The sequence below is a fragment of the Delphinus delphis genome, chromosome 9, assembly GCF_949987515.2.
Source record: "Delphinus delphis chromosome 9, mDelDel1.2, whole genome shotgun sequence".
NCBI lineage: Eukaryota > Metazoa > Chordata > Mammalia > Artiodactyla > Delphinidae > Delphinus > Delphinus delphis.
The window spans coordinates 100,226,048-100,249,597 of NC_082691.1; the positions used below are offsets into that span (position 1 = coordinate 100,226,048).

At 52.3% G+C, this 23,550-nt stretch overlaps 1 protein-coding gene across 1 annotated transcript; it reads left to right on the forward strand.

Annotated features, from left to right (window-relative positions):
- Positions 1-2,582: 2,582 nt before the first annotated feature.
- On the forward strand, positions 2,583-17,819 carry ZNF783 (zinc finger protein 783). The gene is made up of 7 exons (XM_069541036.1): positions 2,583-2,774; positions 5,431-5,832; positions 5,911-6,037; positions 6,201-6,329; positions 11,573-11,701; positions 12,781-12,891; positions 14,641-17,819. The coding sequence occupies exons 1-7, from the start codon at positions 2,751-2,753 to the stop codon at positions 15,477-15,479; spliced, it is 1,761 nt and encodes a 586-aa protein (XP_069397137.1). The 5' UTR covers positions 2,583-2,750; the 3' UTR covers positions 15,480-17,819.
- The last annotated feature ends 5,731 nt before the right edge of the window (positions 17,820-23,550 follow it).

The window sequence follows — 23,550 nt, forward strand, 5'->3', positions numbered from 1 at the left end:
AGGTTTTTGAGTGAGAACAGCGAGAGCCAGTGAGCATCTGACTGGGTGCCGCTTCAGCGCGAAGAGAGTGATGGACAAGATCACTGAGGTGGAGTCAACAGGAGGCGATGCTCTTTGAAGGCAGGGACCAGGTCTTAATCGTATCCAGATTCCACAGCTCTGAGCATGGGGGCTTCCCACATAGATGGTCACAGCACGTTTACTGAATGAACAGGTATAACAGGAATTCACAGGATAGGGAGCTCAGTGCTGTCTGAACTAGGGAGGGCTTCGTGGAGGAAGGGGGATTTGGTTATACTTCTGGTCTCCCTCTTCTAATACTTCCCCTCCTACCACTTTACAATTCTGGGTGGGTCCACTTTCTAATCTAAAGGTAGGGTGAGGGGGCCACGGGAATTCTCTCTGAGCTGCCCCATCTCCTGGCTGAGGGCACTAGCACATGAGTATCTTGACCACCCCCCAACCCTACGTGACCCTAAGGTGTTGTTTTAGTGGCCCTCACCTGACCAGCCCACCCTCTGCAGCACAGGCCGATGGCCAACTGTCTCAGAGTGGGCTGCACCTGGGTGGAGTCACCCCTGTCCCTGCAGGGTCTGTGCCTCTACTTTGGAAATCCAGTGTTGTCAACTCACCCAGAGGTGTTCAGGCCCTGGAGACCTGATCTAAAAAAGAGCAAATCCACAGGAGACAGATTAATAACGAAGGATGCAAGGAATTTTAATTTATATTACAGCTACACCTGGCCTGACACCCAGGCTGGTCTGCTGTGGAAACCACATTATGGTGTCAAGTTTCTGTATTTTTTGTTCAGTATATTTATAAAGTCAGAGCGTGGGAATGAGAGGCAGCTCTGGGAGCTAATGCACAGGGCAGCGTGATCATTCAACCAGTAGAAGCAGCATTTCATGGCAACTAGTTAGAAATGAAATTCTGGACTCCTACCCACTCCAGCCGCAGGCCTAGAAACTCTGAGACCGGTGCCCAACAGTCTGCATTTTAACAAGCACTCCAGGAGAGCATGATGCACACTGAAGTTTGAATACTGACTTACAGAAACTCTTCTAAAAAACGCAGACCAGCTGTCAAAAATTAGAGCACTCTTCCCTGAACAAAGCTTGTTTAATACTAGCATCTTCCTCTCCAATCCATTTTCCGGACTCTTTCTGTTTGCCTTGGACATTAACTCTTACTTTATGAGATCACAACTTATCAATTTATAAGAAATGTATAATCCTTAATATATTGGTCTTACCCCTGCTGAGAACCGAGGGATGCTCTTCCTGTCTTCAGCACAAGTTTGCAAACTGTCTTAAGGTCAGGTTACTTCAACAAGGATTTCCACAATAAACAATGCCATATATTGATTTGACTTCTTGTTACCTTAAAGTAACACTTCCTAACCTTGCCCCAAATTCTACCGGTGCACCTTACTTGGAGAAGGTATCAATTTACTTATGTTCTTATTATATTGATTGACCACACTTTTGCTTGGATCAAATACATGGGCAAATCATTTTCTCCCTCCCTCCCAAGAGAAAAATACTAAGAAAAGAAACAAAAACAAAGCATACACACAAAGAAACAAAACTGCAGAGTAATTTCTAGTGGGAAGAATTTCCGGGCTTGTTGGACAAAGAGTGAGGTGATTGGGAAATGCAGAAAAGATAGAAAATAAAAGTTAAATGGCATGCAGCATATTTTACTTTATATTCAGAGATTAACAGGTTTTCCAGAGCAAGGCTCGGTGGGTTGCAGATGAGGAAAATAGGTCCTAGATTGAGTCGTTTATTCAAGATGCCTCAGGGCCTGAACTAGTGATGGATTTACTCTTGCTGCAGAGGATCCCCAGCTGGTGGCTGATGCTCAAGTGAAGACTGGGCGTGGCAAAGAGGGCTTCAGGGCACTCTGCGGAGGATGCTCGAGTCGCGTGTCTGCTGGGAAGGTGGGCCCCAGGGAAGGACGAGGAGACCCAGGGTCCCCAAAGGGAGGTTTGGGGAGGGAGGTGGGGCTTTTTTTTTTTTTTTAAGGAAATAAAATTTTCCTGAGGTCTTTCTATTTGTTCTGGAAAACTAATAAAGTTTAAAAACCCTTATTGATCCCTCCCACCCCCCTGGCTTTTCCCGGGCAAAATGTATAGTCACTTTGGGTCCATTAGAGGTGTTCAAACGGCAAATCAAGTGCATACACTTGAGATTACCCGGCAATGACGGACCTTCCCCCAAAGCTTCGAAGTTTCCTGCGCGTTTCCTTTATTAGCTCCCTGACTGGATTGCCCCAGCACCCCGGAGCGGGGTTAGGGTCCCACCGTGCCGGCCCTGCGCGTGGCCCGCGCCGCTCGGCCCAGGCCCGAGGGTCGCCTCCGCCCGAAGGGAGCCCGTCTGGAGGGCTCCGCGGCGCGTGAGGCCCGGCGTCGACTACCGCGGCCCAGGAGGGGGCGGGCACCCCGCTCCCCCCGGGAGACCCCCGCGGCCGCCGGGGCGGGTGGGCGCAGAAGGCCGCGGGCCGCGGGCGTGCGGTCCTTCGGGCTGCAGGGGGCGCTGTGCGCGCCCTCGGGCAGGGCCGCGAGCGCAGCTCTTGTTTAAAGGGCCGGCGGGGCACGTGGCTCGGACGCAGCTCGCGGCCGCCCGGCAAGAGCTCCGAGGCTGGGCGGCTCGGCTCAGCTCCGCCTCCGCCTCCGCGCCGCACAGCGCCGCGCCGGGCCCGACAAACCGGGCCTGAGGAGAGCCGCCCAGAGAAGGACGCGGGCAGCCATGGCCGAAGAGGCGCCTGCCCCGGTAAGCGCCCCCGCGCGGACGCCCAGCCCGGCCAGGCCGCCGACTCCACCGCCGCGTGGGCCCGCGCGGGTCTCGGTCGGGCGGCCCGAGAGGCCCGCGCGCCGCCTCCGTCCAGGCCCGCGCTTCGGGCCCTCTCGTGCCGCCTGGCCGCCCTCGTCCGCCTCGTCCGAGCGGCCGGGCGGCCCAAACGCGAGGCCGGGCGCGGCGGGCGGACGGCCCCGACGTCGGGGGACAGGCCGGGCTTTCTAGTTACACTTAAGATGACAAGCCCTCGTCTTTGAACCGAATGGCTGTTTCCCCGCCCCGTCCATTGTCTCACTGGAGGTCCGGCGGCCCCGGAGGCAGGCAGGGGGGCAGGGGCGCCGGCCCCATTCGGTTCTGACGACCGAAGTCTGGGGCTCGGGGCGGGGAGCGGTCTGAAGTCGCCCACCTAGTAGAGGCCAGAGCCTGACGCCCACCAGGGGCTCCGGAGTTACACCCCCATTAAGGTGCCCAAGTGTTCTTCTGACACCTAAGAGGTGTTGAGTGCTGTTTACTGACGGGATTGTAGGTGTGGTGCTTTTGTTGTTGTTTTTCGTGTTTTTGTTTTTAAGATTAGTTTAGCAGATGTTACAATGTTGGCTGATAATGTGCAGTGTGTCCAATTCGGAGAAAATAATCTGTCCTTTTTTGACATACTCGAAAAACATTTGTAAAGAGCTCAATAAACGGTATCTACTATTATTAATACATCTTAATAAAATGTTTGAAGCCGTGATCTTTCTGGATGCTGATTATTGTGGATGATTTTTAAGGAGGAACTTTTCTCTCCTCTTTAACTAGTGAGTTTGGTGTGTGCTTTTTTAAGGGTCCTCTGAGTGCGAGGCAGAAGAGGATGGGAGTTCTTGGCGTTTATGGCCCCCAGGAAGGCCCTTCTGTAGGGGGACAAGTGACCTTTTCAGCTCCCACTTAGCCCAGGGCCACTTTCTCAGTACTCTTTCTGACCATTCTTATCCACCCGCCCCTTTTCCTCTGCTGTCTTGTGTAGCACATGAGATCCCAAGAAACTCCTCAAACAGGACAGATTTGCCCTCAACTTTCGATAGCCCATGGTATCACACTGTTATTTAATTTATTATGACTATTTTTGTACAAAACTGTTCTCCAGGAGAAGGAAGAACCACATATTTTTTTCTGCATCCCCATTGCTCGTTTACTATGACAGATGTTCAGTAATTGTTATTGGATGAATGTGTTGTTTAATTGTTTAGTCAGTCGCTCATTCAGTAGGTATTTATTGAGCGTCTTCTATGAATGAGGCAGTCTTTTAGAAACTTACGTCGTCATGGAGCTTATGTTCTCATGGGCGAAGCAAACCATAACACAGGCATACACATGGCACGATCATAGATTATTAGTGCTGTGAAGGAAGGGACTAGCAGGGGGCCTATGTTAGATGTGTCCATCGGCGAAGGTCTCTTTGAGGCAGTGTTTAAGCTGGAGCCTTATACGAGAGGGAGCCAGGCGTACAGAGAGGTGTGGGAAGAGCTAACAGAAAGGTGGAAGAGAGAGCTGGGTGCATCATAGGAATCCAAGGAGACCAGGGTAGCTGGAGTGTAGTTGATAGCCAGGAGGATATAAGCTCAGGGAGGTAGGCTGGGATACGATACGAAGTTTAGGTTTTATTCTGGGTACACGGGAAGCTGTTGATCGGGGACTAAAATGATCTAGTCTGTGTATTTAAAAGATTACTGATCACCCTGTGGAAAGTGTATTGTGGGGGAAGAAGGGCGAACTGGGGAAACCAGCTGGGCAGGATTGCAGTGGTTTGGGGGAAAGATGATTGGGATTTTGACTAGTCACGGCAGAGAAGGAGAAAAGAGGATGGATTTGAGATAGTTTCAGAAGTTACACGGATAGGACTTGATGGTGATTTGACCATGAGGATGAGTGCAGTGAAGGGATGAAGTGTCAATTCACCTTTCCAACAAAGCTTTCAGCGAGATGAACTGGGACTGAGACTTTGTCATCAGGCACCAAGGTAAGCTGAGGCACTGCAGGAGCTCTTTTCCGAGATGCTGAAGGACATTGTAATGAAAGAGGTGGAGGACAAAGGCCATATGAACTGCTGCATCCCTGAGCCAGAGCCACCATCGTCATCATCCCCCTCATGATCAACAACACAGGGCTCACATTTATTGAGTGTTTGCCATGTGCTATTTACAAAGATTGTACCATCAATTCTCACAATCCTATCATGTAATCCCCATTTTATAGATGTGGGATTGAAGTTGAAATGCTTAACAAACCTTGCCAAAGTCAGCCAGCTCGTGAGCAGTGGAGCTGCCAGCTGCACTCTGGTTGTTTGACTGCAGAGCTTCTGAGTTTCGGAGGAGGAGACTGAGACCCGGAAAGGAAGTCACCTGTGTGAGGCCACAGATGCTTTCCTGCTTTGGCTATGCCTTTCCTCCTGTTCCCACTTGCTAACACCCTGGTCCAGCCAGTGTTTCCTGTCCTAGAGGCTGGATGTCCCCCCTCCCCATCCCCGGCTGCCTGACTGGTCCTCAGGATCCCAGATGGGGCTTCACCTGGGCAGGTGCCATTCTGAGGTTTCTTTTAGAGATGGACATTTTGACTGGATAATTCTGATAACACCTCTCTTTTCTCTTGTGGACAGGCTCCAGAGAGGGACAGGCAAATAGGGGATGAAAGGCCTTTGACGCCTTCTCCATCACCCCAGCTGGCTGCTGAGAAGAGCTCATACCTCTACTCCACGGAGATCACGCTGTGGACGGTGGTGGCCGCCATCCAGGCGTTGGAGAAGAAGGTGGATTCCTGCCTGGCCCGCCTGCTGACTCTGGAGGGGCGAACAGGGAAGGCTGAGAAGAAGCTGGCCGACTGCGAGAAGACGACCGTGGAGTTGGGGAACCAGCTGGAGGGCAAGTGGGCGGTGCTGGGGACCCTGCTGCAGGAGTACGGGCTGCTGCAGAGGCGGCTGGAGAACGTGGAGAACCTGCTGAGGAACAGGAACTTCTGGATCCTGCGGCTGCCCCCGGGCAGCAAGGGCGAGGCCCCCAAGGTAAGCCCTGGGCGCCGGGGGTGGGACAGCCCGTGCCCGTCAGCGTGCGGGTGAGTGTGCGTGACACTGTGGTTCCAGGTGCCCGTGACCTTTGATGATGTGGCCGTGTATTTCTCTGAGCCAGAGTGGGGCAAACTGGATGAGTGGCAGAAGGAGCTGTACAAGCACGTGATGCGGGGCAACTACGAGACGCTGGTCTCCCTGGGTAAGGCTGTGTAGGTGGCACCCTGGGCCTCGGTGCACAGATGGGCCTCCTGTGGGCTGGGTCTTGGCTTTGGCTTCTGTTCCTCTGGGGGTCTCTGCATCTCTGTGGGCAGCTGCATGGTGGGTGTGCAGTCCTGACCCAGCTGCCTCTGTTCTGTGTGCAGATTATGCTATCTCCAAACCGGATATCCTCACCCGGATGGAGAGGGGAGAGGAGCCTTGCCCCCAAGGCCCGAGGGGCCGGGAGGAGGGGAGTGACAGAGAGGAAGCACGCCCAAGGAGGCTGGGCGCTGGTGAGTGGGGGCAAGACGGGGACGTGGCTGGGGACAGTCCATTCATGTCCCCAGCCTCCCGCGCTTCCAAGCCGTGAGGCCAGGACGGAGCGCAGGCCCTTAACCCAGGGTGGGCCGCGCCCTAGCCCCCTTCACCCGTTTCACCTACCTCCACCCCTCACCTCTGACAACCACCAATCTGTTCTCTGTATCTATGACCTCATTTTTGTGTCTTTGTTTTTAATAGATTCCACATATGAGTGGGATCATACAATGCTTGTCTTTCTCTGACTTATTTCACGTAGCATAATGTCAAGGTTGTCGCCAATGACAAGATTTCATTCTTTTTTGTGGCTGAATAATATTCCATTGTATGTATATGTGACATTTTCTTTATGCATTCATTGATCGGTGGACACTTCAGTTGTTTCCATATCTTGGCTATTGTATATAAATAGTGCTGCCGTGAGCATCAGGGTGCAGATATCTTTTTGAGTTAGTGTTTCTGTTTTCTTTGAAAGAATACCTGGAAGTGGGATTGCTGGATCATATGGTAGTTCTATTTTTAGTTTTTTGAGGAACCCCTATAGTGTTTTCCATAGTGGCTGCACCAATTTACATTCCCACCAACAGGGTACAAGAGTTCCCTTTTCTCCACATCCTTGTCATTTCTTGTCTTTTTGATAATAGCCATTCTAACAGATGTGAGGTGGTATCTCATTGTGGTTTTGATTTGCATTTCCCTGATGGTTAGTGATGTTGAGCATCTTTTCATGTGCCGGTTGCCCATCTGTATGTCTTCTTTGGAAGAATGTCCATTCAGATCTTCTGTCCATTTTGTAATTGGATTTTTGTTGCTGTTGAGTTGTTTGTGTTCTTTATATATTTTGGAAGTTAACCCCTTAACAGATGTATGACCTGCAAATATTTTCTCGCATTCAGTAGGTTGCATTTTCACTTTGTTGATGGTTTCCTTTGCTGTGCAGAAGCTTTTTAGTTTGATGTATTCTTTCTTGTTTATATTTGCTTTTGGTGTCAAATCCAAAAAGTCGTTGCCAAGACTGATGTCAAAGAGCTTACCGCCTGTGTTTTCTACTAGGAGCCTATGGCTTCAGGTCTTACCCAATTGCCTTTGTTTTTCTGATTGTGAGCCTTATCCTTCTGTTATAAAGTTCCCCATCAACTTTTCACCTAATGATTTTATTAGCCATTGAAGATTGTTGCCTGGATTCATTATTTTATTAGGGGTTGTAAAATGGTGAAATTTGGTCATTACTTTTGTACCTAATAGCTGAAATCCTTTTTTTTTTTTTTTTGGTACGCGGGCCTCTCACTGTTGTGGCCTCTCCCGTTGCGGAGCACAAGCTCCGGACGCGCAGGCTCAGCAGCCATGGCTTACGGACCCAGCCGCTCCGCAGCATGTGGGATCTTCCCGGACTGGGGCACGAACCCGTGTCCCCTGCATCGGCAGGTGGACTCTCAACCACCGCGCCACCAGGGAAGCCCTGAAATTCTTTTATAAAGAATAATTTCCCTAACTAACTCTTTTAGTTACCTTGAAATATAGTCTGTACAGAAAAGGCAGGATAGGTGCTTAATTCTTTCCCTTCATCAGTTTTTAGAATGAAGAGTTGCTTCCTTAGACGCCTCCAAAAGTGACCAATACTTGGGCTTTTCTTTCTTTTTTTTTTTTATTATTATTATGACTTCATAGATTGTTGAGTATTTTATACATGCAGTCCTTTGCAGCCATTATTTTCATGCTTAAGTTGTCCCATTTTTAGCTCTTGGGAGCCCCTTCAAGTTGACCTATAGGTCATTTTGATGTAACTTTGATGGCGTTCAGACACCGTAAGATGTTCTAGTTTCATCTTGTATATTTCCTTCCCCAGACCTGGAATAAGAGTTTCTCCAAGAAGTTTTATTTCTTTCAATAAGGAATGGTATTCTGAAACTGCAGTATGAGTTCTAGTAGTTGCTAATTTTTGGCATTACTTCTAGACCTTCTCAGAAAATATGTATTTTTGAGAAGAAAAAAATCATGAGTTCGTAATGATATTTAGAATTCAAATTTAATGTCCTTTGATTTTATACTTGTATGTCACTTTTACATGGACATCTTAAATTCCTCACTATATTAGCATAATTACTTATTTGCATTATTTTGTATCCAAATCTTAATATTTCATTATCCTATAATATCTTATTTGGAATAATAATAATTTGGAAATAATTTCAAATAATTGAGTCTGTATTACTACTAACAATTACACTTCTAATTGAAATTTGAAATTTCTTTGCAGCTCTTTTTGTCATCTGAATGCATATTTCATTCAGGACTTAATAGACAAAATAATGCCTTTTAAAGTCGCTTGAAATAATTATTTTCTCTATGTGGTTATGCCACCAACTTGATATACAGTTAAGTTTTTTTGTTTCTGCTTGATTTTACTTATTTATTTAATTTACTTATTTTTGGCTGCGTTGGGTCTTCGTTGCTGTGTGCGGGCTTTCTCTAGTTGCAACGAGCAGGGACTACTCTTCATCGCGGTGCACAGGCTTCTCATTGTGGGGGTTTCTCATTACGGTAGCTTCTCTTGTTGCGGAGCACGGGCTCTCGGCACGCGGGCTTCAGTAGTTGTGACACACAGGTTTAGTTGCTCCGCAGCATGTGGGATCTTTCCGGATCAGGGCTCGAACCCGTGTCCCCTGCAGGCAGATTCGTAACCACTGTGCCACCAGGGAAGCCCCTGCTTAATTTTAGGTTTTTAGCGATGGCTCTTTTTAATTATGATTTAATTTAACTTTTTGAACATGTAAGATATGGTTGCAAAATCAAAATGATTTAACAGGATACACTCAGCGAGGTCTCATTTCCACCCTTATCCCCTCCCTCTCCCTATAGATAACCATTTTTATTAACTTCTCGTTTATACTCCAGTGTTTCCTTTTGAAAATATCACTAATACATAGATACCTTTGTATTCCCCCATACTATTTGTCTTTGAAATACCTCATAGCGGTATGTAGAGATCTTCCTAATTTTTTGTGTGAATATGGAATGTTCCATGGTGTGATATACCATAGTTTATTTAACCAGTCTTCACTGATGGATTATTTGGGGAATAGCCAGTATATTGCTGATATAATTAATGCTGTAGGAAATATCTTGTGCATAAATCAGTTCATATTTTTGTCAGTGTATCTTTGGGATACAGTCCAGAAGCTGGACTGCTGGGTCAAAGGTAAATGAATATGCAATTTTTAAAGAATTTATCACCAAATCCCCCTCCGTAGGGGTTGTACCATTTACATTCCCGTCAGCATTGTGAAAGAGGGCCTCTTTCCCCACAGCCTTGCCACTAGAGAATGTGGTCAGACTTGTCGGATTTCTGTCTGCATAATAGGTAAGTACTTCAGTGTAGTTAAAAAAATAGATTTATTAGAAATAATTCACTCGTTTAAAGTATACAATTCAGTGCTCTCTATCATATTCATAGATAAGTGCAGCCAACACCACAGTCAATTTTATAGCATTTTTGTCACCTCAAAAACAAGCTCTGTGTCTTTCAGCTATCACCCTGACCCCCTTCCCAGCCCCCCAGCCATAAGCAACAACAGATCTGCTTTCTGACTCCGTAGATTTGCCTATTCTGGACATGTCATGTAAATGGAATCACGTAGTATGTGGTCTTTGGTGTCTGTCTTCTTTCACTTAGCATAATGTATTCAAGGTTCATCTATATTGAGCTGTGTATTAGCACTTTATTTTTTTTTCTTATTTTAGTCAAATACATATAACATAAAATGTAGCATATTAACTTTTTAAGTATACAGTTCAGTGATATTAACATTTACCATGCTGTGCCACCATCACCACCATTCATCCCTTTTATTCTTTTACTGAAATTCTGTACCCATCAAACAATAACACTCCCCCCCTGTTCTCAGCCCCTGGCAGCCACAGTTCTACTTTCTGTCTCCCTGAATTTGGGTACTCTAAGTACTTCATATAAGTGGAATCGTACACTGTTTGTCTTTTTGTGGCTGGCTTATTTCACTTAGCACAGTATCATCAAGGTTCATCTATGTTGTAGCACATGTCAGAATTTCCTTTATTAAGGCTTTTATTATACTGAGGTAGTTTCCTTGTATTCTTAGTTTTTTGAGTAGTTTTTTTATAAAAGGGTGTTGAATTTTGTCAAATGTTTTTTCTGCATCAGCCGAGATGATCATGTGGGTTTTTTCCCCCTTCATTCTCTTAATGTGGTGTATTCCATTGATCCAGTTTCATATGTAGAACCATCCTTGCATTCCAGGAATAAACTCCACTTGGTTATGATATTTGATCCTTTTAATATGCTGCTGAATTCGGTTTGCTAGCATTTTGTTCATATTGGGATATTGGTCTGCAGTTTTCTTGTAGTGTCTGTCTGGCCTTGGTAACAGTGTAGCTTTGTTTGTTTATGGCCATTTTAATTTTTTATTCTGTGAAATATTCATGTCTTTTCCCGTAGGAAGCTTTTTTTAAAAATAAATTTATTTTATTTATTTATTTTTGGCTGCATTGGGTCTTCTTTGCTGCACGCGGGCCTTCTCCAGTTGTGGCGAGTGGGGCTACTCTTCGTTGTGGTGTGCGGGCCTCTCACTGAAGTGGCTTCTCTCGTTGCCAAGCACGGGCTGTTGGCATGTGGGCTCTGGAATGCAGGTTCAGTAGTTGTGGCGCACAGGCCCAGTTGCTCCGCGGCATGTGGGATCCTCCCGGACCAGGGCTCGAATCCTCGAATCCGTGTCCCCTGCATTGGTAGGCGGACTCTCAACCACTGCACCACCAGGGAAGCCCCCTCCCCTAGGAAGCTTTTTAAAAATGCATACTTCCTAGGCCCACCCAGAACTAACTGATAAGAATCTTGGGGGTGCTCCCCAGGGGATCTTTATACACCAGCCTGGTGGAGGACCTGGGATTGGGAACTACCGTTGAAATGTTCTGAGCCAGGAGTCCTTAAAAAGCCAGACCTTTGGTCCTGCTGTGTCATGACCTGTGTGGTACTATCGGATAACTTAACATGCTATATATACCATTTCCTTTTCTCAGATATGGAGGTTTTAGTCTAGAATCTAGTTACTAGACGATCAGTAAAGTTCACTGAATTATCATACCCTGTGTTTGACCTGATGCTCCAGGTGACTGCATTTAGCCACTCCCCAGAGGCTCCTGGGAGACCTCTGCGTTGCCCGTAGTGTCACTGATTTGCATTCCCCAGGCCTTCCTCCATACCCAGAGCACACCTCCAGCCCAGTCAGCCCTGTCCGGAAGGAGCCAAAAGAAGGTCAGGCCTCCAAGCACCAGCAAGACTCAGAAACAAGAGTAACCCCACCCGAAACGAACACCGGTGAGTGAGCGCTGGGCAGCCGTGTGAACAGGACCAGACAAGCGGTACTGAGCATAAGTGCTGCAGCTCGAGGCGGGGAGAGGTGGCTGGGGGCTGGGCCAGGCCGGGCAAGGCTGGACAGGTTTCCTGGAAAAGGGGCCCCTGAGACGGGCCTTAGAGGTAGATTTTGCTGGGAACACAGGGTATTTTCAGCGGGAGGAAACAGTCTAAGCAAAGGTATGGGTTACTTAGGTATGTTGGGGGCCAGGTACACTGATCGGGCTGGAGTGAGGGGAAGGGCACAGGAGGGGGACATTGGGTCTCTTCAGGGTTCTTAAGACAATCCCGTTAATGGGGCAGTACGTGCCGTATGCCTAGCAGAGTGCCAGCACGTGCGCTCCTCAGTGAGTGTCCTCTTCTGAAGACCGGTGAAGCTCCAGTCACCACTTCCAGTGTTCTCTGCTTTTGTTTAAAGGAAATTCTTGCCCGTCCTGTCACAAAAATAGAGTATATTCAGGGGGCATTTAGCATAGCACTTGGCAGGTAACCCAGAGCCTCGTTTTCTGTCTCCAGACTGCTCTGTGCTGGCTTGGCGTCCCCCTCCTGCCGGCCCGACCGTTCAGTCTCTGGGTTGCTTTCTATCCAGTTACTTCTGTGCATCTTCCCCACTGAATATGGGCCCCTGCAGTTGGAGGTGACACCCCATCCCCGCTTCCCTGTGTCCATCCTTCCCAGCCAGTATGTAAGAGGACTGGGACCTTCTCATTGTCCTTTTGCTCTGTTGCAAACCTGGTGCTGTGCCCTGGGGCCTCCCCAAACCCTCGGTCCTTTTGAGGCCCATCAGGGTGACCCCCAGATGCAGAGGGGCCAGTTGTTAGCACCACCTGCATGGGAATTGGGGGTGTGGCCTTCCCCGGTCTCCGCCCACCTCTGAGCAGAGGCTGTGGGGTGGGGCACCTGCCACCCTTGGGACAGAACCCAGCGCTCCCTCTTCCTGGGCCTCAGGCACTTGAGCATGTCCTGGACCTGCTAGGGAATGGCTGGGTCTCCCTGTGGGAGCCTGCTGTTGGGAAAGGCCCTCATGGGACTCTCTCTCACAGGACCACTAGCCAGCACTAGCGTTTTGTCCTCGGTTAAACGGGAGGAAGAATCTTCAGATGGGGAGTCACCCACCTCCCCTCCCAGGGACATCCTGCCCGGCATGGGGCCAGGTGAGTGAAGGGAAGAGGCCCCGTGGCCACAGCAGAGCCTCGGAGGAACTCGGGGGCCCTTTGGGAGTGGGTAGGGGTTGCATGATGGACCTGGTAAGGGGTTTCCTCTTGAGGGCTCCCTCCCTCACCCCCCAAGTATTACTTCCCTGGGGCTCTGGGGACCCAGGTCACCTATGGTCCTGTTCCTCCCCCATCGTGGTCTGGTCTGGCTGGAAAGGTGCTGCTTAAAACAAGCTGTGTGCCACCAGGTGTGGCCTCCTCACAGCCACCCTGTGAAGTGGCCCAGCCCACAGCCTCTCGCGTCTTGCAGCTGGAGTCTGGAGGCCTGTGATTTAAATTTAGCTCTTCTTGCTTAGAGTCTGTGTGTTTTCTATAAACCGGGCTTACCTCCTGATAAGCAGGAAAAAAGAAAGCGATTATTGCCAATTTTGGTCCAATAGAAAGGGATCCAGCTGTCCTCCCATTCCATTCTGGTACCTCCTTCGGTGGGAGGCAAGCATGAGATCTGGGCCTGCCTTGGGGTTGTGGTGTGGCTGCAGATGGGCTGCAGATGAAGAGATCTGGGAGCCTTGGCCTTCACAGAGAAGAGGGCCTGAGACCCTCACTAATTTCTAAGCCCAAGACCACCATGGGGGCCTCTTCAATGCAACAAGGTTTTACCTCAAAGTTTACAGGATTCTTAGACGCTTAACGATTCTGTAGCTGGAGGACTAAATTAAAAACAGTGGGTCATTTCTGACATAGAAATAAAGTTCTGCCCTGAGTTAATTTGTGAGGATTACTGGGTGAGCGGTGAGCAGAGAACCCAAGGTCTTGCTGTCGGGTGCTGCCCTGGAGGTTCACCAGTTAAGGGGTCTCTTCCTCAGTGGCCTCCCGGCTTGCGGTTTAAGCTCAGGCTTCAGCAAGAATAGAAATCACTCTTGTCTTGGACCTTGGAAGTTGCCTAATGAGGGCTGTAAGTTTTCATTCTAATAGGCAGCGGGCAGGGTTCTCTTGTCACCGTTGAGCAGACTGTGCGGTCTAGCAGCTGAGGCTGCCGGATCCTGGGGGATGGTTGGCTGGCTCCAGAGGAAACCAGAGGTGACCAGCAGCTGGAGGAGGTGGGAGAATGCCGGGTTCCAGGCAGGGCTCTGCGGCCAGGACCGGCCTCCTCAGCGACAGGGACCCCTGGAGCTGCTGCTGAGACCACCTGTCGCTGCCTGAGTCCCACCTCAGAGTCAAGTGTGACCCACACTGAGGCCCAGCCGGGAAGCCCAGGACTCGTGCCTGCTTTCTGTCAGGGCAGGTGGTGGACGCTCGGTGTGGACTTGTTACTTGGCTGTGTAGCTCTGAGGGGGGCTAAGTCACCCACCACCTCCAGGCCCGAAGCCTCTTACCTAGTCTGGGGGCAGTGGTGGCCCGCAGGGCTCATCGTCATTCACAGATCAGAACTAAAGTCGTCAGAACTTTGGGGGTCCCGCATGGTCAGCATGCCGCAGGGCACAGGACGTAGGCCTCCCTTTGTCTGCCTTTCATTTTCCCGCCCATCTGCCTCCCCGGTCTGACTCCTGACCCCAGCTCCTGGGTTTGCAGCAGTGTTTCCCTGCTGTGGCCGGGAGCGCTGGGAGGAAGAGGGGCCCGGGGAAGGCTGGGGGGTGGGGGCGGGGCTGGTGTGGCTGGAGCACGCCGGGAGGCCAGGACTGGGTCTGTGGCCCGGGTGGGGGCCGGCGGTGTGGTCCGCTTGAAATCAACGCAGACTCCATTTGCCAGGTGGTGGCGGTATGGTCATCAAGACGGAAGCACAATCTGAGGACGAGATGATGCCTGAGCAGCTCTACCTGGGGGAGTCCCAGAACCAGCCAGAGTGTAGACTCCCCAAAGGGCCCAGGAGCAGGACCGGGGGTTCTGGCCGGCTTCACTCGGGGGCAGCGCCCAGGGTGCGGGCAGGGGACCCTCTGCCACCGGGGGCACCGGGGAAGGGGGGCGAGCCGCCTCGCGTCCTCCCCCGCCGGCGAGAGCGGGCCTTCCCCTGCCCTGACTGCGGACAGAGCTTCCGCTTGAAGATCAACCTGACCATTCACCAACGGACCCACGCGGAGGAGGAGCAGCGCGCGGAGGCCCGGGGCGGCTCGGCCTCCGGGGCCGGGGGACGTGCCCAGCCCGCGCTGGAGCCGGGGGAGGTGGTGGTGGCCGGCCCCGTCATCCGCTGGCTCCCAGAGGGGCCCGAGGGCCGCCGCTGCTTCGTGGGGCGGAGGCCGGCGGCCGCCAAGGTGTACCACTGCAGCGAGTGCCTGCGCTTCTTCCAGCAGCGGAAGAGCCTGCTGCTCCACCAGCGCCTGCACACCGGCGACAGCCAGGGCTGGCCCGCCTGCCCCTACTGCGGCAAGGCCTTCCGCCGGCCCTCGGACCTCTTCCGGCACCAGCGCATCCACACGGGCGAGCGGCCCTACCCGTGCCCCGAGTGCGGCCGTGCCTTCAACCGCAACCACCACCTGGCGGTCCACATGCAGACGCACGCGCGCGGCCAGGGCGGCCCGCACGTTCCGGCTCCCCCCGCCCGCCTGGGCAGCCCGCCGCTGGCACGGCCCAGCCCCTCCGAGGAGGGCTGACCGGGCAGGAGCCTGCGGGGCACCCCCTGCTCCAGGACCACCTCAACACCGGCGGAGCCCTTCCACTTGTGCCTGATGCTGGTTCCTCCTTCTGCGATGGCTTTGGAGAGATCTTTTTACATGGGAAGCGGTGGCCTTTTTGATGACAGAGTGTATGCGTGCCAGATGCCTCAGTTTCCTAAGTTTGTCACTCTGCTGCCTTTTCTACATTCCTGACTTACACAGGGGCCACTAAGGCTTAGGGGATGCCAAGCTTTGGTGGGGGCCTTTGACCGGTACTGTGGACAGGCAACAGGACCAGAGGCCATGGCCTTTCTAGTAGGGGTGTTCGAGACACGGAGAGCCTGGGGTTTGATTTTATACACAGAGGTCTTGGCCTTCTGTCAACACGAGAAACAGCAGAGTGGACAGACAGCCTAAAGAATAGGCACTGGAAATTTGAGTTTTCTACTGTTATTTTGAAACTTTTTTTTATGGAGATTTTCTAAGTGCTTCTGTAAGTATTGTGTGTGGTTGTAAAGGGGACCGAGAACTCCTGAGGGGCAGGGATGATTCTGCCACCTCCTTGTGTGTGGGGATGGCAGAGGGACTGTCCAGACCAGCCTGGGAATGCCTGTTGATGGGGGTGCCTTGGCTGCTGCCCTGGAAACCAGGTGTCTTCCCAGGTGTGTGTTCGTTGGTCTAGACTGATTCCCAGTATTCCTGGTCCTTTCCCCAGTGGGTGTTCACATTCATGATTGACTTTGGTAATCAGCTGAGAGCGGGGAACTGCAGCCTGGAGTGGATGACATTTCCCCCAAGGTCTCAGTGTTCACGGGTGTGCACGCTCCATGGACTGGACCCCACCTGACACCTGGGGGGTGGGGGAGGTCAGGTGCAGAGCGGGCCCAGGAAGTTCCTCCCAAGAGGAAGATCCTGGTCTGAGGGAGGCTGGTCAGCCCACGTGGACTGTGGGGTTGCCAGGCCTGATGTGTCACGTTAAAGGAGGGGGTTGTCTTCTAGAACTTGGGGCTCATGGCAGAGTTAGGCCAGGAGATCTAGGTGAATCTTTTAACCACCTCCATCCTCGTGTTACTTGTCTGTCGAAGGTGGTAATGACCCCAGTGCATCCTACCTCACCTTAGAGTTGTCAGGGTCATAATAGATTTAGAGGCAGCGGGACAAATAGGAAGCCTGATTTCGACCTTCCTTTCAGGTTCAGGGCCCCCTTTCTCTTTCATGTTGATCTTCCAGCCCTCTTCCCAGTCAGAATCACTCAAGAAGGACCTTTATTTTCTGGAGTGAGTGGAAGGTCCCACGGGTGCAAAGTGAGGTAAGACTTTCCCTTTGGGCTATATCCGCCTGGAGCCTTTTGTACCTCAGTGGAACAAATTCTCACCAAAGCAGTGAGGTTCAAACTGTGGAGGTTCGGGCTCTAGTGTCGCGCCTTATGGAGAAGTCTCGGTGGCACCTAGCTTCTTGTGCCTCTTCAGTCACACCACTTTGGGCGCTCCCTATAAACCAGCCCTTGGTCTGGGTGACTTTGAAGCTGGAGTGATGGGTCCTCAGCTCTTCTGATTGTTGTCTTATTTATCTGGCACTATGTGAAGTGTCCAGTGTTCAGGCCTGCTTCCAGGTGCCTGGGTCCCTGGCTGTGCCACTTCCTCTTGCCCCCCTCTGACCCTCATACCTCTCCTAAAGTCCTGAACAGGGTTGGGGGCAGATGGAAACATTGCTGTCATCTCTGGGGCGAGAGTATACGCGTCAGTGACTGCTCAGCCAAGCTCCTCTGGGCTTGGGAGAGGCGCCCCCCTCCCCTGCCATAGATCCTGCTTGTCTGCTCTGGTATCCCCCAGCTCTTGCCAGGGCCCCGCAGTCAGGGCTGGGCTGTCAGCAAGTGCTCAGACAGGATGTGGTGCTAGTGAAGCTGCTGAGAGCTTAGCCCTCAGCTGCAAGAGCTAGTCTCAGGTGTTTCCTTGGAAGGCCTCAGGGCTCAGAGTTTCCAGGCTTTTCTAATGCTTAATGCCCTGTGTAAATACGCAAACTCTTAACAGAAGCAGTAATCACTGTGCAGTGGTGCTCCTCTTCTTCCAAAGCATTCAATGTGCCGGGCTCCCAGCTAGGCCCTGTGAGTTTGCCTGGCACTCACTAGGTGTTCAAAGGACATTCTTTGCACTGAAATGAGTCAGCGGAGGCTGCGTGACCTGGGAGGCTGGAGCCTGGTCTGACCCCAGTCTCACTCCCAGCTCTGGGTCTCGGGTTCCTCATTTGTAAAGCAAAGTTGGGGTTCTGGTGTTAAAAGGCCCGTTAAGAACTGTGACGGTGGTGAAACCTTGGCCCCATCAGTGCTCAATAAATATGTTGGACTCTGTACGTGCACGTGACCTGGTTCCTGCTCTCTGGGAGTCTGCGGCGGTGCGGAAAGTCCCCGCCCGCCACGCGGGTGGGCTGCTCGGCCGAGCTCGGGTCCGCATTCACGCTTGAGAGCGGCCCTCGCGCCGGGCTCTCCCACGGAGCTGGCGCCCAACCCTGCCCCGCGCCCACAGAGCCTTGGCGCACGCCGCGGGGGCGGGGCCTCTGGGCCGGCCAATGTGGGGCAGGCTCCGGGCTGCAGGGGTCGCCCGCGCAAGGGGCGGGGGCGGAGCTTCCCGGTCTGGCCAATGGGGAGCCGCCTCCGGGCGGCGGGGTGGGGCCCAGCTCGTAGCCCGGGGCAGCGCTACTGCTCGTCCGGGTCCTTTCTTTCCCGCGCGTCCGGGGCAGCCCGGCCCGACGGCCGTGAGAACACGAGAGCGCTTGCAGGGAGGCCGGGCGCTGGCCTGTGTGGGCCGCCCGGCGGCGGCGGCGGCGGCGGCGGCGGCGGCGGCGACTCCCCCGCCCGGCCGGACAGTGCAGGGCCATGGCCGAGGCGGCCCGGCTCCGGTGAGGGCGGCACTCACAGAGGATGTCCTACCCCCACCCCGCCCCTCCTGGAATTGGGGAGGCTCAGCCTGGGTAGAGGGTCTAGGAAAAAGACGCTTGAGGCCGAAGGGCCTGAGGGGAGCTGTCTGAGGTCTCACGATAAAATCCCTTCTCCTTTCTTGGCCCCGGTTTGCTCGCCTATAGACTTAACCACAATGTTTCCGAGGTTTCCGCCAGCCCTGACGTTCTGTGACCCGGTTCAGGGGCTCAGGGTGGGTGTGTGAGGCGGATGGGCTGTGACCATCCTCATTCCAGAGACACTCCAGGGCCCCCCTCCTGGACCTGTCTTTCAGCCCCCATCCCCTAAAATCGTCTCAGGGAGACCGTGACCCCATTCTCATCCCTTTCCCAAGCTAAGATCAGTGCTATTGTCTGGTGACCTTATTTCCACTCCAGTCTAGGCCTTTGGCTTCCTCCCGTCAGCAGTCTTGCCTCTGGCTGTGAGGGTCGTGTAAAGCTCTTCTACGTATGAACTCTGATTCCTATCAGGATGTATTTGGGTGTCTGCTCACTCTTTTCTGAAATTGCCCAGGGTGTCCCTCCTGTTGCTGCTAGGAGGGGTCTGCGTCATAGAGGACTTCTGGTTAGTGGCTCAGGCTCAAGTTTGAGGCCATCCCTGGCCTGTGTGACAAGAGCTATCAAGATGAGGTTTTTCTATGTCTCTGAAGGCGGAGGAGTCATCTCCTGGTGGACATAACTTTGAGATGGTTTTAGGTACATTCCTGGATGCCAGATTTGTGACTGTGCACTGTGGGGAGATAAGCTGTTTTGTCCCTAATCTGTGGAAGTGGGGTCTGCCCCCTCTAGGCTACACCTTATACCGGTCAGAGACCAGACTCAGAGGTGGAACAGTTATGCTGTGAAGGAAGGAAGGGACAAGTGTGTGGTGACCAGTCCCTAGCACGTGTGGGACACTTGGCTAAGTGCTTTTATGGAGAAGGTGTTGGGGGGACCTCAGGTGCACAGAATTGGATTAATCACAGTCTTTGGTTTATAAACATTATGATCATTGGTCCACAGCCTTTATATTTGTTTTAGTGATGTAATACGTGCCAATATAATGCTCCCTGAGTGCTTTTCTGTACCTGCAGTGCATTTCAGCCTCGCAAAATGCACAGGTTTCAAATGGCAGGATAGGTGTTGAGTCAAGTTCTAGCAGAATTCCATTTCCAGGAACGTTTCCATTAAATATCAGTTGTCCCCACTGAGGCATTCATGAATTTCTTATTACTCCTAGTAATACACGGTACATTTTCCACCTCCTGTGGCAGGATATTCTTTGAAATATTTCTTTCTTCTGACCACTCTTAAATGCTGGCTTTTGACTTTCTCTGGCTCCATCACCTGGCAGCTAGGACCTGGCCTCCTAGTGTGGAGACAACCCTGAAGCTGGTTGACAAGGCACCTGGGTCACGGGGACCTGATATCTCAGGCAGGTTAGGAGGTCACGTACTAGTAAATGTCAGGGTGGAAGTGCCGTAGAAATCACATCACCAAGGCCAGAACAACAGGGCCTCGCTCACCTCTGTGCCCAGGAATGCGGGCAGTAGGTTTGCTCTAGAACACCCAGGAACTGAAATAGCAATCTGTGTGTACATTGGTCCCCTGAGAAATCTTCTGGATCTCACTCACTTCCTTTCTCCTGCTGGGCTGTGTTCTTGGGTGAAGTGGTTGGTTAAATAATTGACTAAGTTTATACCACTATTATGTGGTAGGGCTGGGATTCAAATTCCTTATACTGACTGTCCATTTATGATGGTAATGCTTTGTCATACCATTTACCATTACCCCTGGGTCTTGGTTCAAGATTCTTCCCACAGGAGCTCTATGGGGTCAGTGTCTGCTGTCTTTGACAGTCTGCCGGGTGGGGTCTGTTTGGAAGTCTGACCAGTGAGGCCTTCTAGCACCTGGAAGAAGTTTCCCCCTATTCCAGGGGATCCTGACCTTTCCGTAGCTGGGAATGGCTCTGGGCCCCTTTCCTGGTGGCTGACGCACCTCCTCGTGTCTAGTTGCAGGCATGGCACATGGGGACTGACCTCCAACGAGAGGCCCAGATCCAGTCTGCAGAGATTTCCCTTCTGGCCATCTTGGCTGCCATTCAGGCTGTGGGGAAGGTGGAACGGTGGCCCATCCGACTTCAGAGCCTGGAGAGGTGAACAGAGACAGCCAAGGAGAAGATGGCTGTGGAGATAAAGAGTCCGCTGGAGGGCAAGTTGGGATCCTGCTGCAGGAGCACGGGCTGCTGCAGAGGTGGCTGGAGAACATGGAACAGGCAGCAAGGGGAGCCCTGCAAGGTACAGGAATTGGGTGTGGGTGGAGAGGGCCTGCTTGGACTCAGTGGGGTCCTCAGACTCATAGTGGAGGGAAGCCCGGTGGCTGCCAAGGCCTGACCTCTAGGTGCCTAATGCTAGTCACCAGTTTACTTTAAAGGGCTTGAAAAACGTCGGGAGGAAGGTGTGACACGGCAGAGATGTCTGCTGTGGCGGATGGCGTGGAGTTGGTTGGGGAGGGTGTGGCTGTGCAGCAGTGGTGTGCCTGCTACTCCAGGAAGACCTCTGAGCATGAACTCAAGTAGGGGAACTCACAGGACGTGTGTGTGCACTTAGGAGAGGGGATGAGAACCTAGGAGCCCTGGTCTTGAGTCCTTTTAGACACTGGCCTCTGCCCTTTATCTGAAGTAAACATGATGGAGATGCTTTTGCAGTTGCCCAGTGGTTTGGCCAGTGATGCCTTGTGGTTTGGGGCGAGAAAAGAGGAGACTGGAGCTGGTTTTATCTGTTCTCTGAAATGGCTGGTGACTCACGTTGGCGCAGGTGACCTGTACTTCTAGGTGTGGGCGACTGCAGAAGATGGGGCCACGCGCTTCTTAGAGTCGGGGTGGGGCAGCCTGGGAGACAGGCAGAGGAGCTCCGCGAGCATGTCGTGAAGGTGAGCCCGGGTAAGGGGCCAGCCGGGCGACTTCCAAGCCTGAAGTCCTTGGAATAAAATCCTTTATTGAATCAAATGAGCCTCTAGGATCTGAGAGCTGGAAGCACTTTGAGATAATTTGACTGGCCCTCTGTCTTCAGGCAGGTAGAAGGTATCCTTGATTCTCGTTTTTAGTTTTTATGAAATGAAATGCATGGAGGTTAGCTGTCTTGCCCGAGGTCTCACGGAGACTAAATATGAACTGGCCTCTGCTCCGCACTGTCTGCGCTTCATGTAGCACCAGAGGCAGCTCTTACACACGCATCTTCTCACTTGGTGGCGAGCTAGGGCCTCTCGTTATCTGTATTTGCAGACCTCGGGCTCACCGAGCTGTACTCTGCACACTGTGAGTACTCCAGAACAACTACTGAATGAAGGATTCTTTGTGGGCCCCAGGCCCAAAAAAGGAGGTTCAGTCCTGGAATATTAAGTTCTTCAGGCTGTGGATTAAGAATAGGTGTGCATGAGCATGCGTGCTTGTGTAAGACACAATTAGATCTAAGTTTTTCAAGCTACCCCGCCCCCATTCCGTCCCAGCTTGCACCCCCGGATTCTCCCACTGCTTTGAGCAGGTAAGCAGCTGGCTTGTGTCCACTCTCCCCTCCTAAGGGGGCTGAGGCCCAGAACAAATGACTTACTTGCCTTCACCTGGCCGCCAAGGTTCCTCTTCGGGAAGGGCGTCCAGCATGCTGTGAGGCCATGGGGAGAGGGAGGATGTGGCCTCAGGGGAGGCGGGGACTATGTGGAAGGGAGGACGGCGGGAGGCCTGCAGAGTGGACGGTGCGCCCAGCTGAGAGCTGACTTCCAGGCATGCCTGACTCCCCCTCCCGGACCTGTTTCCCCGTCTGTCGAATGAGGTGGCTGGGCTGTGACTTCGGGCTCCTCCTGTCTCTCTTGGATTCCACTTCTTCCCTTGTGAGGGCAGCGGGATGTGCCTCCCAGCTTTGGTCACCTGCACTGCCGGCCGGGGAGCCTGGGAGCACTTGTGCTCCGCCTGAGACACGGCGCTTTTCCCCCCGCACATCAGGAAGAGGGGCAGATCCTGCGCCAGACCCCTGGCTGCGGCACGCTCTCCCTTCCAGGCTTGCAGAGCTGAGCCCCGTCACCTCGCTTATGGCATACGGGCCCGTTTTCCTCCCTCATAGACTGTGCCGCCACCGAGCCTGAGCTGTGGAGGTGGGAGGGGAGGCCCTCGGAGCCTGGCCTCCCACCTTTGCCTGCTGAGGGCAGCCTGGTGTCAGGGGTCCGTGTTTCTGGAGAAACAGAGGGAGAGGAGAGTGGGATAAGCTGCTCGATGTCACACAGCTGACAGTTAGGGCAGGCCCAGGTGTTCTGGTGCCCAGGGAGCGCCTGTGCCACTTGCTGCACACATATCAGTGTGGCCTGAGATGGCCCTGGGAGCTTGGAGGAGTGGCAGAGGGCAGACCAGACACCCAGTCCTGAGACTGAGAAGGTTGTCGTAGAGCAGGCAGAGTCCTGAGGGCAGACATGGGCGGGAAGGTGGCCTCCTTCTGAGACCTTCTCTGACCAATATCTGCCCCCGCGTCTCTCAGCACCTGCTCTCAGGTGCCCCTCACTCTGCACTCCAGCTCCTTCTTCCTTCTGTCTTCTCCTTGGCTTCAGTCTCCTTGTGGGAAGGCACTGAGTCTTTCTGGAATGTCCCCAGCACCTAACACAGTGCCTGGCACGTGTGTAAATATCAAATAATGAGTGATTATTAAATGAATGATGAACCAAATAGGAGCTCAGTTTTCTTTATCTTTCAAATAATAGCACTGGATCTGAAATGCAGTTTTCAAGGCTTTTTAAAGGCGAGGAACCCTTTATTTAAATGACAGCTAGAAACAACACAGGGCAAAGTGGGACTACCCTGGTTGAAGCAGGGGACAGGAACCCAGGAGCCCTGTTCTCTCAGGACATAAGGGATCATGCCAAGACACCTGTTCCTTGCTTTCTAGACTCTGACATTTTATTTGGGGAGAAAGCCTTGCCTTTGAAGCAGGTCCTTCGAGTAGGTAAATTAAGTTACCATGAGCTCAGAGCTGGGAAGAAGGTAGGTATTGACCAGGGTATTGAGTGGCTGGCATGTAAGACTGGTGCTAAAAGTGGCATTTTCAGACTCCCGCCGGGACGGGGCACGACAGCAGGACAAAAGAAACAACGAGTG

Excerpts from the sequence above, each read along its gene's own strand:
- ZNF783 (XM_069541036.1), top strand. The coding sequence starts at position 2,751 with ATGGCCGAAGAGGCGCCTGCCCCG. Across the intron at positions 6,038-6,200 it reads CGAGACGCTGGTCTCCCTGG|ATTATGCTATCTCCAAACCG; the intron begins GTAAGGCTGTGT and ends TTCTGTGTGCAG. Across the intron at positions 6,330-11,572 it reads CCCAAGGAGGCTGGGCGCTG|GCCTTCCTCCATACCCAGAG; the intron begins GTGAGTGGGGGC and ends TGCATTCCCCAG.